Source organism: Cupressus sempervirens, chromosome 2 (genome assembly GCF_028749045.1).
Source record: "Cupressus sempervirens isolate cs-2001-9-10 chromosome 2, ASM2874904v1, whole genome shotgun sequence".
Taxonomy (NCBI): domain Eukaryota; kingdom Viridiplantae; phylum Streptophyta; class Pinopsida; order Cupressales; family Cupressaceae; genus Cupressus; species Cupressus sempervirens.
Window position 1 is genome coordinate 474,281,913 of NC_143119.1, and position 14,498 is coordinate 474,296,410.

Sequence of the window (14,498 nt, forward strand, 5' to 3'; positions counted from 1 at the left end):
AAACAGATCAAAGTGAATCCATAAATAGAAAAATCATAACAAACAAATCTATATATAGATTAACTTTAACTGAATATATAGGGAAAATAAATAAAATCATAGGAACAGACTTTAATAATATAAATATCAAGAATAACCTAAAGAAAATATTAAGGAAGAGCAAAAAAAGGGAGGAAAAGGAAGAAGAAAACAGGGATAAAAGAATATCAGAAAATAAAGGAAATCAAGACCTAAAGGCATCAGAGATAGCCCAAGAAGATCAAAAGGAAAATGCTGGAAAAGAGGAAGAAATAGAACATAGATGGAGGACAAATAAGAATTTCCAAGATTCAATAGAAAAATACAAAAACTGTATAGACTGTAGAATGGAAAAGGAAATACTAGAAGAGATAGAGATCAATGTTAAAAAACTAAATATGCTTTCCCGTGAGGTTTTGCTCCTACAGAATGACTTGGAGACCAATTCATCATAGCAGATATCAGACATAAAGAACATAAAGGTAAGGCTGCCTTGAAGTCAGACTCAAAAAAGGAAACAGGAAAAGAAGGTAATATAAAGTTAAAATCAATGGAAGAAGAAATAAATACAGAATAGAATGGAGAAAATTGCAACAAACAGTTAGAGAGAGAAGCCCACATAGAAATGGAATCCGAGGAGGAAGTGATTCAAGAACAAAATCATATAAGGAAAGGAGAAGAATCATTGGAGAAAAATGATCAAAGCTTTAATATCCCGCCAGCAGAATCAGCTCAATGGAGTAATGTCACCATTAGGAAAAATCAACGAAGAGAAGTTACAAATTCTGGCAGACCCCGAGCAATGGAATGGACATGTTTGATCTAGATGAAGAAGAGTTGAGAAGGGCAGAAGACAAAGGTGAGAAAGAGGTTTTGATGATGGCAAAAATAGAAAAAATATACATAGAAACAGAACAAAACAGGGAACAAACAAGCAAGCAGGGAGAAGGACAGGATGATCACAGAGAAGAATGCCCAACATGGGAAGATTTTAGAACCACAGTAGAAAATCCTATTTGGGAGGAAAGATCAGGAAAAGACAGAATGGAAGGTGAAGGTGAATTTTAGAAGTAGAAGAAGAACCAATAAACAACCTACTAATTAAATAACTCTTAACAGAAGAATATCAGGAAACAAAGGAATTAGAAATTACAGCAAGAGTAAGAAATCAACTAAATTTGGAGAAAATGGGTATAGCCATTAATCAGGAAGGGCTGAAGACACCTAATTATGGAAAACAAAAACAGAAACAGGGACGAAAATCACTCAAAGAGCTCAGGGAGACAGCTAGACAAGCAAAGGAACAAACTAAGATTATAGAAATTCTACAAGGCAGGAAGGGAAGAACCTTGCCAATGAACAATGAGAATCACCACATGGAATGCTAGGGGCCTAAATGCCCGTAGTAAGAAACGCTTGTTGAAGCGTAATCTGACATTATTTGACACGAATATTCTATTAATCCAAGAAACAAAATTAAATAAAGAAGGCAATAAGTTAGGACAGAAATTAGGAACATGGAAATCAAAACGCAACACATCGAATGGTGCTTCAGGAGGTCTGGGAATAATATGGAACCAATGAAAAATTAATCTAGAAATTATATCCTGTAATTCGAATTGGATGGGTAGCAAAGTCTCAAGTACAAAAAATGATCTCCAGATAGTTGTAATAAATGTCTATGGGCCCACACAAACAACAGACAAATTAGTAGTATGGAACAAGATCAACACATTTCTTAGCACATTACAGAATGAGAATATGATCATTAGAGGAGATTTTAACGCAATATTAAAAAGAGATGAAAAAAGTGGAGGAATTCAAGCAATATTAAGAGCCATAGAAGATTTCAAAGAGCAGTCAGAAAGAGATTCTCTTATAGATATTCCAACAAAAAATGGAATATACACATGGAATAATAGAAGAAAATACTTTAGCTACATAGCAGAAAGATTGGACAGATTCTTCTTTAAAGGAGAATTGAGTAATTTGGAAAGAGAAATCAATGAAGAAATTCTACCATTGGCAGGATCAGATCATTTCCCAGTAAAGATCGAAATCAAAGAACCTTCCAAACCAAGCAGAAACCCTTTTAAGTGTGAGAAAATGTGGTTTATGGACCAAAATGTCATGAATAACAGTAAAAATTGGTGGCAAGAGGAGCAATTTCAGGGCTCAAAAATGTTTTGCTTCATATCCAAATTAAAAACAATAAAAGAGAAAAAATTTAAAATGGAGTAAAGTACAATTCAAAAACATATTTAAAGAAAAGTTAGAAATAGAAGAAAAACTGGAAAAATTAAATAAAGAAGTTATCAAAAAAGGAATGAATAACGAAAACTATCAGCTAGAAAAAGAATACCTACTAAAGCAAGAAGAAATTTTAGCTAAAGAAGAGGTGTACTGGAAGCAAAAATCCAGGGAGAAATGGCTGGCAAAAGGAGATTGCAATACCAAATTCTTTCATAGTAGTGCCCTACAACATAGAGCCCATAATAACATAGTAAAAGTCAAGAACTCACAAGGTGAGTTAATAGATAATCCAAATATAGTAGCAGAAATTTTCGTTGATTATTTCAAACATATCCTTAACAATTATGAAACTTCCAACAGAATAGAACAAGAGGAAATGCTGAAAGCAATACCAAATGTTATTACAACAGACGATAATAAAGTTCTCAATAAACCATTCACATTGCAAGAAATCAAAACAGCTCTCTTTAATATCAATACGGATAAATCACCAGGACCAGCTATATTCCAAGCATTCTTCTTCCAAAAATGCTAGGAAATAATAAGAGTAGACCTATGGAAAGCAATTGAAGCATTAAGGAATGGGGGAACACTCCTAGCAGAAATTAATCACACATTCCTAACTCTAATTCCTAAGAAAAATAAGGTTGAAGTACCAAGTGACTTCAGACCTATCGCACTCTCACTAAAATTTTCACAAAAGCTCTAGCTAACTGACTTAAAAAATATCTCCCAAAACTAATATTAGAAGAACAAACAGGATTTGTAGTAGGGAGATATATTCTAGATGGTATATCAATCATTCAAGAAACAATTCATTCAACATCAAAGAATAAAGAAGTATGCATTTTATTAAAACTTGACATGCAAAAAGCATATGATAAAATAGACTGAAGATTCCTATGTAAAACACTCGAAGCCTTCGAATTCTCAAATCAATGGATCGACATCATTTTCCAATACATCTCAACCCCTAAAATCTCACTTGTTATTAATGGAACTCCAAAAGGACTTTTTAGTATATCTAGGGGGCTCCGACAAGGTGATCCTATCTCTCCCTTTCTATTCATCATCATGGCAGAAACTTTTGGGAGATCAATCAAATTAGCACATCTTCAAAACAAAATTAAAGGTATAAGGTCACTAAAAATGTGGCTAATACCACACCAGCAATTCACTAATGATACGATTCTAGCTGTAGCAAGCACTAAAATAGAGACAGACTATATTAAAACAATTCTAAACACTTATACAAAAGCGTCAGACCAAAAAATCAATGTAGAAAAATCTGAAATCTTTTTCTTATATACAATAGTAGATAGGGAAGAACGTTCATATATGCAATGCACTAGGATATAAGAAAAGGACCTTCCCATGTAAATATCTGGGAATATATCTGGATGAAGGAAATAAAAATAATCAAGGCTGGGAGAAAGCATTCGATAAATTAGATTATCAAACAGAAGCCTGGAAAGGAAAATGGCTGACCAAAGCTGGGAAAGCAACCAAAATCAGATCTGTTCTATCAGCTATTTCTACTTATGAACTATCATGTTCACAATTACCTAAGAATATCAATCTAAAAATTGAAAAGAAGTTGAGAAACTTCATCTAGAATGATATAGAAGACAAGAAGGAGGCAGTATTAATAAGATGGGAAAAAATATGCAGGCCAAAAGAAGTAGGAGGACTGGGAATAAAAAATCTTGACTAGTAGGATGAAGCACTAGGAGCAAAACAAATATGGAGATTGTATCAAGAAAGAGATAGCAAATGGGCTAGAATTCTGTATAACAAATATCTGAATGCATCAGATAGTACATCACTATTTAGAACCAGGAATCCTCCAAGAGGTTCAGCAACATGGAATTTCTTATTAAAATGTCGTCCCCTAATAACCAAATATACAACATGGGATATAGGAAAAGGGGATAAAGCACTATTTTGGGAAGATTCCTGGAATGGATTTCCCCCTATTGACCTTTCAGATTTAACCCGGAATGCAAAAATTCATTTATAAACAATTTGGTATACTAAGGTAGCAGATTACATTCAATTGGATCAGTCTAATGAGTAAACAACTTGGAAGTGGAAATCCTTAGCAAACTGAGGTCTCAATCAGGTAGATCAAGAGATCCTAGAAGATATCCTCCAAGAGCGTCCGATTAACTTCAAAAATAGAGAGGACAAACTAATATGGGCAGCTGCTAAAGATGGTATCTATAAAGTTAAGGAGGATTACAATCAAATTTTAAATTCACAAAGATGGGAAGCAATAAATATACCAATTAACCTTTACTAGGATTCAGCAGGTCTTCCAAAGGTAGGTATCTTTCTATGGGCAGCCTTCCAAAAAAGAATCCTAACAGCAGATAGAATTAGGAAAATGGGATTTGAAGGTCCATCAAGATGCACTCTCTGTAAAAAAGAATTAGAAACTGCAAAACATCTTCTTCACCAATGCAAATTTGCAAAAAAATGCTGGTTATGGCTCAAATCAAAACTAAATTGGACAGCTCCTCTACCGAAAAAATGACAAGACCATTTGATAGAATGGCCAAAGACAGCAAACAAGAAAGTTTATGGAAAGCTCTGGAATATCACTCCAGCAATCTTAATTTGGGAAATATGGAAGGAAAGAAACAAACGGATCTTTATGAACAAAGAACTGAATCTTCCAACTCTTGGCAACAAAATTGAGGCTAGCATTGTCGAAGTCATCAACTGTCATCTCAAGAAAACACCAAAAGAAGAAGGCTTCTTCTCAAAATGGGATGCTAAAATCAAAAAAAATTGGAAACATCTAATCAACCCACCCCTTAGTTATAAATAAAGTAATAGTGCAACTAGAAAAGAATGCAAATGGGAACCTTCACCGAAAGGCTAGAAGAAACTCAACTTCGACGGAGCCTCTAGAGGTAACCCCGGAATTATAGGATTAGGATGTATAATCAGATATGAATCAGGAAACTGGCTCACAAAAAGAGCAAAGCCTCTAGGAAGACTCTCAAACAATATGGCAGAACTAGAAGTAGTAGAAGAAGGAATAAAACTTTGTATTAAACTAAAAATCAAAAAAGTTATAATCGAAGGAGACTCACAAATTGTCCTAAATGCGCTCAGGAAAGGAAGAGCTCCTAATTGGATATTAAATTCCATACTAGAAAAAACCATAAGATTACTAGAAGAATTTGAAGAAATTAGATTTACACGTATATTTAGAGAGGCAATATTGAAACAAATAGTTTAGCAAATAAAGGTACAGATGGAGAAAACATATTAATACTTAATCATAGTTAGTAAAGGATAATTACCATAAGATATAGTCCCTTCATGCAATGTCCTTCGACACTTGGATTTATGATTATCCCCATTGGTGCAAATCTTGGCTCACGTATCTCCGCAACTTTGAATCTACTTCTCAGAGATATCATGACTATTGGCATAACATTAATTATGATCTGAAGTTGTAATATCCTCCCCTGATTTGAACTTTGACTTGTAGAAATTTAACTTAAGGAATATTGTCAAACACTTTGTATGCAAACTCATAAAGCTGATTTCCTCAATAAATTGCTTTCCAATGAGTAGATTTACGAACAACTATGAAGTGACATTAAAATGCATAATACACATCATAACATTTTCACAAACACTTGGCACACATTCAACAGTATATGAAAAATCTGAAAACTCTTTCAATCTGCTGATAAAAGGGTGATTTTTAAATGTAGATGTGCACTTACAGCTGCCTTAAAGGCTGCAACAACTATTCAGACTTGTATTCAACAATTATTATGCAAAGTATCAAAATTTGACAGAAGAAACCTAGAATTAGTTGCCATAGTATTTTGCAGATGTAGTCGGCAGCCCTCCAAACTTCTAATCAGCCGGAAAAATAAGTAAACTTGATACCAACACTGTTCACGCCGTACTATAGCAAAATACTGTTCATGCCGACTGTAGCAAAATACTGTTCATGCGGCACTATAGCAATAACTAGCTTCAGATCTGCACCTCAAACCCTTGTAAATTTCTTTATGCGAACGCCCCAAATGAAACCCAGTGTGTTTCCTGAAGTGAAAACACCCTTGATCCTCCTGACTGTATCTTCCAACAGCGAAGAGAATGCTAGCAAAGAGGGATTCCGTCCTCCAAGCCCGATAATCAGATATCCAACAACATAACATTAATCTTCATCCAAGCATACAAAAAAAAAGCTCTTCCATTTCTTTTATAGTGTTCTCACAAGAGCTCAATCCTTCGTTTTCTCAATGTGGGATAAAACATAACTTCCTTTATGTACCTTATGTCTCCAATGTGTTATAAAAATAAAGGGAACTCTTTTAATTTAAATATTTCCCACAAACTATAGTCTATGCATTAATAAAGTTAAATATTTAAATTTAACTTAATAAAATGGCTTTATCAATGCATAACAAATCTTATCAATGATGATAAATAAGTTTTCCTGTCGATTTTAAACAATTACCATCGACATACCACTGTGACTGAATGTCCGACCATGTCCAAGATGACTTACTATAAATAGTAAGTATGCCCAAAGTTGCCCCAGAACCCCTCAGAAAGACCTGCAACTGAAACTGTCTACGCCAAATGGCCTCTAAGCCCCTTTAATGTCCTAGTTAGCCTACGGGACTGTGGGGAAATAGGCTAACGACAACATCATGCTATGAATGCTAGAAAGGGGACATTACAGAAGTGGAGGAATAATCATCCTGTGGCATGGAGATGGCATCACTACCCGACTCTCTAGATGCTTCCCTTCTGTTGTTTTATAAATGTAGGCCGGATTTACTGTGTTCCATATTCTCCTTACCTTGTCTGAATTAAGTTCTATGCCGCCCCCAATTTAATAGATACCAAAACTTGTTTGTATCATGCGTCTGAAAATAGAACCATGATCTTTCGTGGTTCAATTAAACCTGAAAGATGGAACCGGTTACTCAAGCCCATAGACGACATGAGTAGGGTAGCGGTCAGTAGGGTTTTGGGGGAAGGTGTTTTCAACTACGACTATTCATGGCGCACCAACAGTGACATCCTGGGATCATGGATTGGATGCCTAGCTAGGGCTAGAGTAGAGAAATGGGATATTATGTATTTGATCCAAGCTAGTTAGTAGGTGTAGAAGAAGTGGTCTTTAGCATTGATGAAAAACTAAAAAATCCTGCTGCTAGAAGCCTACATGGCTCACCAACCAGGTAGCTTCAAACTCACTATTGTCCCTAAGCGCCCCTACTTGGTAGTCAGAGATAATGTTCTTTGTTTCCAAGAATGGCCGAGGACGAAGGCCAATGTGCAATTCCTTCTGCGATGGAGAGGCATTAAAGAGGACCCAACAAGAGAGTGGCTCACAACTTATTTGTAGGCCTTTGACACGTATATTCACCCAGATGTGGACTTCTCTGACCTGGAAGCTATTGAGTTCTGCCTCCCCAACTTTGACAAATCAAGCAGAATGAGGAATACCTACGAGTTCTCACCTGGCTCTAGGGGTAAAAAAATCCAAGAAGCCTCAGAGATCATTATGGTATTCAAGAAGCAAACTCATGAAGATTAGTCAGGATTTTAGGCATGACATGTTTTTTCCTCCGTTGTGGCTATTTCTCCCTCTCTCTTTGTAGCTTTGGGCTTGAATCCTAGATATATAAGTTTAAGGTTATATTAGGTTTTGTCCTGCTGCATTTTCCCTAGGCAGCTAGTAGAATATATATAGTTATAGGGTTATAGTAGGTGTTGACTTGTTGCATTTTACCTAGGCAGCAAGTAGAATATATATAATCTAGGGCTTTCTCATAATTCGACAGATTATGGCTTGCTTGCTTATGTAAAATTTTGTTCATATTAATAATAAACCTTTATCTTATGTAAATTCGTTTTGAAATCGATGGGCCTAGGATCAGTCCTTTGTATGAAATCGTCCTTTATGCCTGTATATGGTCATCAAATCTGATTAAATAACCAGATCAAATCTTGCCCCTACTTTATTTATATCCTTAAAGATTCATTTAGTTTACATTCACTGGTAATTCATTAATTTAGAATCTTAACACAGCGGATGAGAGGGATAAATTCGGCTCTGGCATTATCATCTATCACCCTGTTATCGATAATCAATTCTTAAATTTCAAAGGGCTGCCGAGGCTTATATGGATTTTTTCAATAGATATCATATTAAAATAGCTATTAACAGCAAAATTATTAATAAAGTTAAATTTCAAAATCTGCAAAGAATAAAAATAGGCATAATTACATCAATACAAATCTTAAACTGGATAAAACTTAAATTCAGCCTGGGGTCACAGATTATTTAATCCAGAACTATTCACTAACCCATTGACATAAGGTACTTCTCATTTATTAGACAGAGAATTTGGATGCCTTTATCTCCTAAAAAGTTTATCCTAATCAGGTTTGTGCTACTATCCTTTTCTTTGATTAATGTTTAACCCTTTTGGCTGTTAATTTGCTGCTGTTCTTTTCTTCTCAGCAGGTCTCTTGCTCCTCCCCAAGGAATGTATATTATCTGGTGCTCATGGATCCTTTCTTCTCAAGGATTATCGCTGCCCTACTTTTCACCCGAGTATTATAAAGATATTTTGATCTTTTCTCTCACTCGGGTATGCCCCTTTTATTTTATGTATGATAAAGGACTTCGGTCCAAAGCTAGACTGGAGGTTTTCTTTTTATGTATGATAAAGGACTTCGGTCCCGAGCTAAAGTGGAGGTTTTCTTACTCCGTTCTTTCCTACCAATGCCGGTCAAAACGGAGAATCTTGTAATTTTTTTTGCTTATCTAATATAATATAAGGCTTCGGCAGTTTACCTATCAAAAAAAAAAACAATGTTTACATTCACTAGTCATAACATTGGGCATAACACTTAATATTTCACTTTACAATATCACATTTGCATATCCCGACCCCCTTCTTATTAAAAGACTTAACCTATTTCAAAATCAAAACAAAAAGGATGAGTTTTTCGGCTTCAAATAATCATTGGACTTGGACAGGGATGCACAACATGGCCATCACTCCTCATATTTGGCTTTCAACCCTAACACAAAAATGCCTTCCTTTCTTCTTTCATTTCCATTTGCAAATTTCAACTCTCTGGAACTATGAGAGGAGTGTCGTTGTAGGGTTTACTATGGTGAAATGATATCTTCTGCGGGTAGAAGACTTCAATTTGCGGGTTCATCAAGCCTAAATCTATTTAAAATATCTCATGGCACGCCTTATTTTGTTGATCTGGTTTGCCATTTCATCACAATCTGCAGGTTGCATGCTACTTTCCTTCCATTTGGCATATTTGGAGTTTTCCAGAAGCAAAGGTGAGTCGTCATCGAAGAATTTGGAACTTTATCGTTTCTTCCTCGGAAAACTAAAGGGCTTTGATACTTTTATGTTACCATATCTGTCTTCTTTTGCTGGAATTGGGTTTCCCCTGTAGAAGCTCGAACCCTTACCCTTTTCTACTCGGATTACTTGTGGATTTCGATCTTTTCTGCTCCGTTTTTTGCTCTTTACGGCACTCATTATTTCCTGTTTGTTGGAGGAATATTGAAGCACAGGTATCTTGTATATTTACTGAAGTGGGTTTGTTAGATATGTGTATATTTGAAAATAAACAACACCCAGAAACTCACTCTTCTTTTCCTCCCCTCCTTGTTCCAGCACTGTGTATCTCTTTATTGGTGGCCATTACAAAGAGCTCGCCTATTTCTGACAAGAAATCATATGGATGTCCTCTCATCTGCTCAAAATGAGTTTATATTCGCTCTAGGATGCTATGATGGCATTTGTATTTAGACTTTTCCTCTAGCCGGTAGGATGAAATATACTCTTTTAGGAGGTGACTTTGCTATTTTTCTTGCCCTACATTCTATGTGCCATTTCTCTCAACAAGTATAAGGGCTTCTTTCACAGTTTGAACCCTTGACCTTTTCTGTTCTTTACAAGTACATCATAAAAGAATGAAATACTTTTTTGCATTTGAGGGGCGGTGAGCTGGCATTGCTTAGATCGTATGATCTAACCCATTCTCTCTTTTCACTGCAGGATCCTGGACCTTGAAGAGGTGGAGCAACGGATGAACCAGAACGCAAGCAAGCAAGCAGCCAGTCATAACCAGGCAATGACTGGCTCCTTATGATTCTTATGCTCTTTCATTTCATTTCTTTATGTATTTTCACTTGCATGGATAGGAACATTCTTCGTAGTGAAAGCTACTCTCACAGCTTGTGTGGGACAGCATTTACATTCAGCTTGTTAGTTTCATTTATCAGTTGCACATACCATTGAATTATTAATACAAAGGACATTTTGATATTACATTTCACACATAATGAAACATGATTTGCAGTAGACATGAAATAAATGTAGGTATGAAAGATATATGTGTACCTTGTATGAAACCTTTGGAATGATAATGTTTTAGAACTAAATTTTAGCATGTGTACAAATTTAGTAACAAAACAGTCAGGGTTAAATATATAATCCATCAGTCAGACTTGCTGGTGGGGCCCATTGTGAATTTGTTTCTCATCTCAATCTAGATAATGGCGGTGGCTATGCAAAATTAAAATTAAAACCCATTTCAACATCCAGCAGAGTTCTTTCATTTAGCGATCTTTACTCGTTTGAACTACAGCTTGCACACCATATCTCAGTCCTTGTTAGGGATCCAGAGGTACAATCACCTTCTACTAGCCATTATCAAAAGTCTTACAGCCATGCTTTGACTTGTGTATCTCTGTTATTTGCATTGCACCACAACCTTCTCAAAATAACTGAATAATTACCAATCTCTGCAAATTAAATGACTTCAAAAGCCATGGAAAAATATACTCCTTGAGTGTTTACTTCGGCTCCCTTCAGCTTCCTTCAATATTCCAACTAATGTTGAAACTGCTGAGGTGATGCACTTTCCATCATCTCCCATATATGTCTTGTCAATACATTCACTTCTACAGAAGGCTCAGTAAATATGTCACAAACCCTTGCACCATCAATTAACGCATGAACAACTAATTCCATTTCTGAGTTTCCACTTGAACTTAATTTGACTCATCGCTACACCACAACAACCACTTCTAGTCCTACCCTTGAGAAATTCCGTCAACATAAACATCAAGCCAACTTTATTCATCAACTACAAGACCTTCTTGAGCATCACCAATTCCTCCTCCAAGAACACACTTGCAACTTTCAACAGCTATCCCTTCTCCAATTTCATTTTTTTGTCATGCAATTATTTATGATCACCATCTAAAAACTGCTTCTACTAATCAAGTTCCTCTTCTGTTTCCAAATACCATGACTACTTCTGAGCTTTTATGAAAATCTGAGCTACCAACTACACCTCCAAACCCACTCTTCTCCTTAGCATACATCCACAAACAGATCTTAATCATTGCTTCTCCAAAGGAAGCACTTAATTAAAAGAAGACTAGGAGATATACTTGTCAGACGTGCATCCGACAGAGAGGAACAAGAAGGAGGAAAGTTTCCTATCCAAATATGTATGGAATTATAATCAGATAACACATTATCAAGAGAGCTATGACACCCTGATAGTTTGGGTGCAATTCATATTGAAGCCATCACTATGGTGCGTCTTCTGAGCTATCTGAAAAAAGTTGAGCAGATGGAAACATATCATTGGTCCAATGCTGTATTTAAAGATGTCTTGGGCGAAAGAAAGAAAGAACGCACGAATGAAAAAGAACTGTAAGTGGAGGAGAAAGTAGAACATGCATATTCTAATAATAGTGATGATATAAAGACTTATGAGGTTGACAAATTTCCCAACGTTATATGGAGAAAGGTAGTTGGGAGAAAGAAGAAGTATTACTTTGAAGAATTTAACCCCAATATGGACCACCAGCAAAAGGCCTATATATAGGCCAATATCCTTTGAAGGTCCAGGATTCTCATTGTTCAGCTTAGAACTAAGTCACATCAACTTCAATGTGAAACAAGAAAGTAGAAAAGGTCAAAAGAGATTTGGGAAGAGGGCTTGTATCTTGTGTGCAGCAGGGCTGCAGAAATGAAAAAAGCAATTTAGTTTAGATTGCAGAGTATACACGGCCATCAGACACAGATAAATAAGGGATTTAGAATTGGCTTCTTTTCCAGATTTACTAACTTTACAATGGATGGTTAAAATTGGAGAGATCGTCATCAAACTATATGGCAGATGAACAGCAATTCACAATGCTAAAAGAGCGTAGTCTACTGTCCCATAGGCTTTCTTTAACCTCCGGATATTAAAAGGCTTCTATTCTATTATATTCCTCTGCAGCCAAGTTAATTTCAATAGTATTGCAGGCATATAGAGCACAGACCGTAAGGATGAAATAAATAAACAAGTGCAGACTGTTTACTTTTAAAAAGTTGCTTAAGAGAACTGTAAACCTGGAGAATAGCTCCTTCAATTAAATTTCCGCAGCCTTGACAATCAACTTTTGTAATGGCCTTGTCATCCGTACTGCGTAATGTGCATTTGCGACCATTTACTAAAAGGACACCATCAGACCAAGGGCCTTTTGGCTTTGTATTTTTCTTTCGCTTGGCATATAAAACACTATAATAACGGGTCTGATTAGCATCCGTGCTACTTTCAGTATTATCTTTTGTTGGATTCAGCAGGTCTCTGGAAATAAAGGGCTTTCTAAAAGCGGACTGAAAGGTGTTCACAGGTTGAGAATCTCCTGGCTGTCTAGATTTCTCCTGGCCAGATGCAGACACTGAAGCATCACGATTTGCATTTTCAGGGTTCAGTTTACTGGCTGACAATAAAGAAATGTTCTTAACCGTTGAAGACGAGGAACCGGGGAATTTGAATTGAGTATTTGGAAATCCAATATTGAAAGGTTTCCTGGACTTCAGTTCATGGCCAAGTGAAGGCTTCTCCGGTTCCAAATTTTCATGCCTTTCAGACTCCAAAGGATTGTCGATTTGATCTAAATTTGCCACGCTTGTTATTAAATCTTCCTTTGCGCTAGGAGTTGGCAACGCCTCGGCGTGTGCTCGGGTAAGTTTGAGGTCCTCATTGAGCTTGAGCTCTGCTATTTTATTGGCGACTACGTTTTCATCCTGCGCTTCTTCACATTCGGCTATATTTTCTTTCAGCCTTGTAAATGGGGGCCTGAATGACTGTTTCTTCAACTTTGGAAAAGCAGCAGAATTTTCTTCGCCCAACGGATGCGAAGAACCCTTACGTTTCAGTCCGAGAGATCTCCTCATGTTTTCGCGCGTAATGCTACACACTCCCCAGAGCTAGCACAAATAGTAAGTTGGCAAAGGTTGAAAGCGCACAAATAGTAAACTATACTAAGTTTTTACTTTCCTGCATTTATTTATTTTATATTACCTAATAATGGATGCATTGAGTGATATGATTTCTATTGAAAGTTGGTAAGTAAATTCAGTGATTTGAGTTTATTTATATAAATTTATCAAAATTGTTATTGCATTTCAATTTTTAACTTAGATTGAAATAAGTGAGTCAAACTCATTGACTCATATTTCATGAGTAGTGATTCAATATGAATCCATTTCTCATGAGAATAAATGGAACACTTAGCATTCATTGGATCTAGGTGATGCTCACAAGGGTGAAGCACCAAGACTTCCCGAGAGATCACCCATCCCAGTACTACTCCAACCTGAGAGCGCTTAACTACAGAGTTTTCTCCATGGAAGTCCCAATGCTTCACCACTGTGAGCATCACCTAGATCCAATGAGTGCTAAGTGTTCCATTTATTCTCATGAGAGATGGATTCATGTTGAATCACTGCTCATGAAATATGGGTCAATTAGTTTGACTCAAAATCACACAGTTAAATCCTAATAGCAATATCACAATTTGACTTGTTGTGAAAAATATCTCCTACTTATCAAATATATATTTTTTTAAATTATTTTTTACATTATTTAAATTTTATTTTATTTTCAAATGTTAATTCAAAATACACATTTAAAATATTTAGATGTATATTACATTTTAAATTTCCTTTTTAGTAAAGTGTCATGAAGAAGTTATTAATAACATTTTGACAACACTACTACATCTACATTCTAAGGCATATTGAATGTTTGTCTATTCTCTTTGATCTTTCCTTAATTCATTAAATACACAATTTAGAACTTTCACTCAATGAGTAGTCAAATAGGTTATCGATCTAAACTTAGTGAAA

General features: G+C 35.8%; 1 protein-coding gene across 2 annotated transcripts in view; it reads right to left on the bottom strand.

Moving 5' to 3' along the window:
* LOC149573094 (uncharacterized) overlaps positions 1-13,631 on the bottom strand; it is a 249,719-nt gene extending 236,088 nt beyond the window's left edge. The window contains exon 1 of one of the 2 annotated variants that reach the window (XM_089814270.1): positions 12,714-13,631. In XM_089814270.1, coding sequence (XP_089670396.1) covers positions 12,714-13,544 — 831 coding nt within the window. In that variant the 5' untranslated portion in view covers positions 13,545-13,631. The remainder of the gene's footprint in view (positions 1-12,713) is intronic. The other variant, XM_089814269.1, reaches the window with a different exon arrangement.
* Positions 13,632-14,498: the final 867 nt, after the last annotated feature.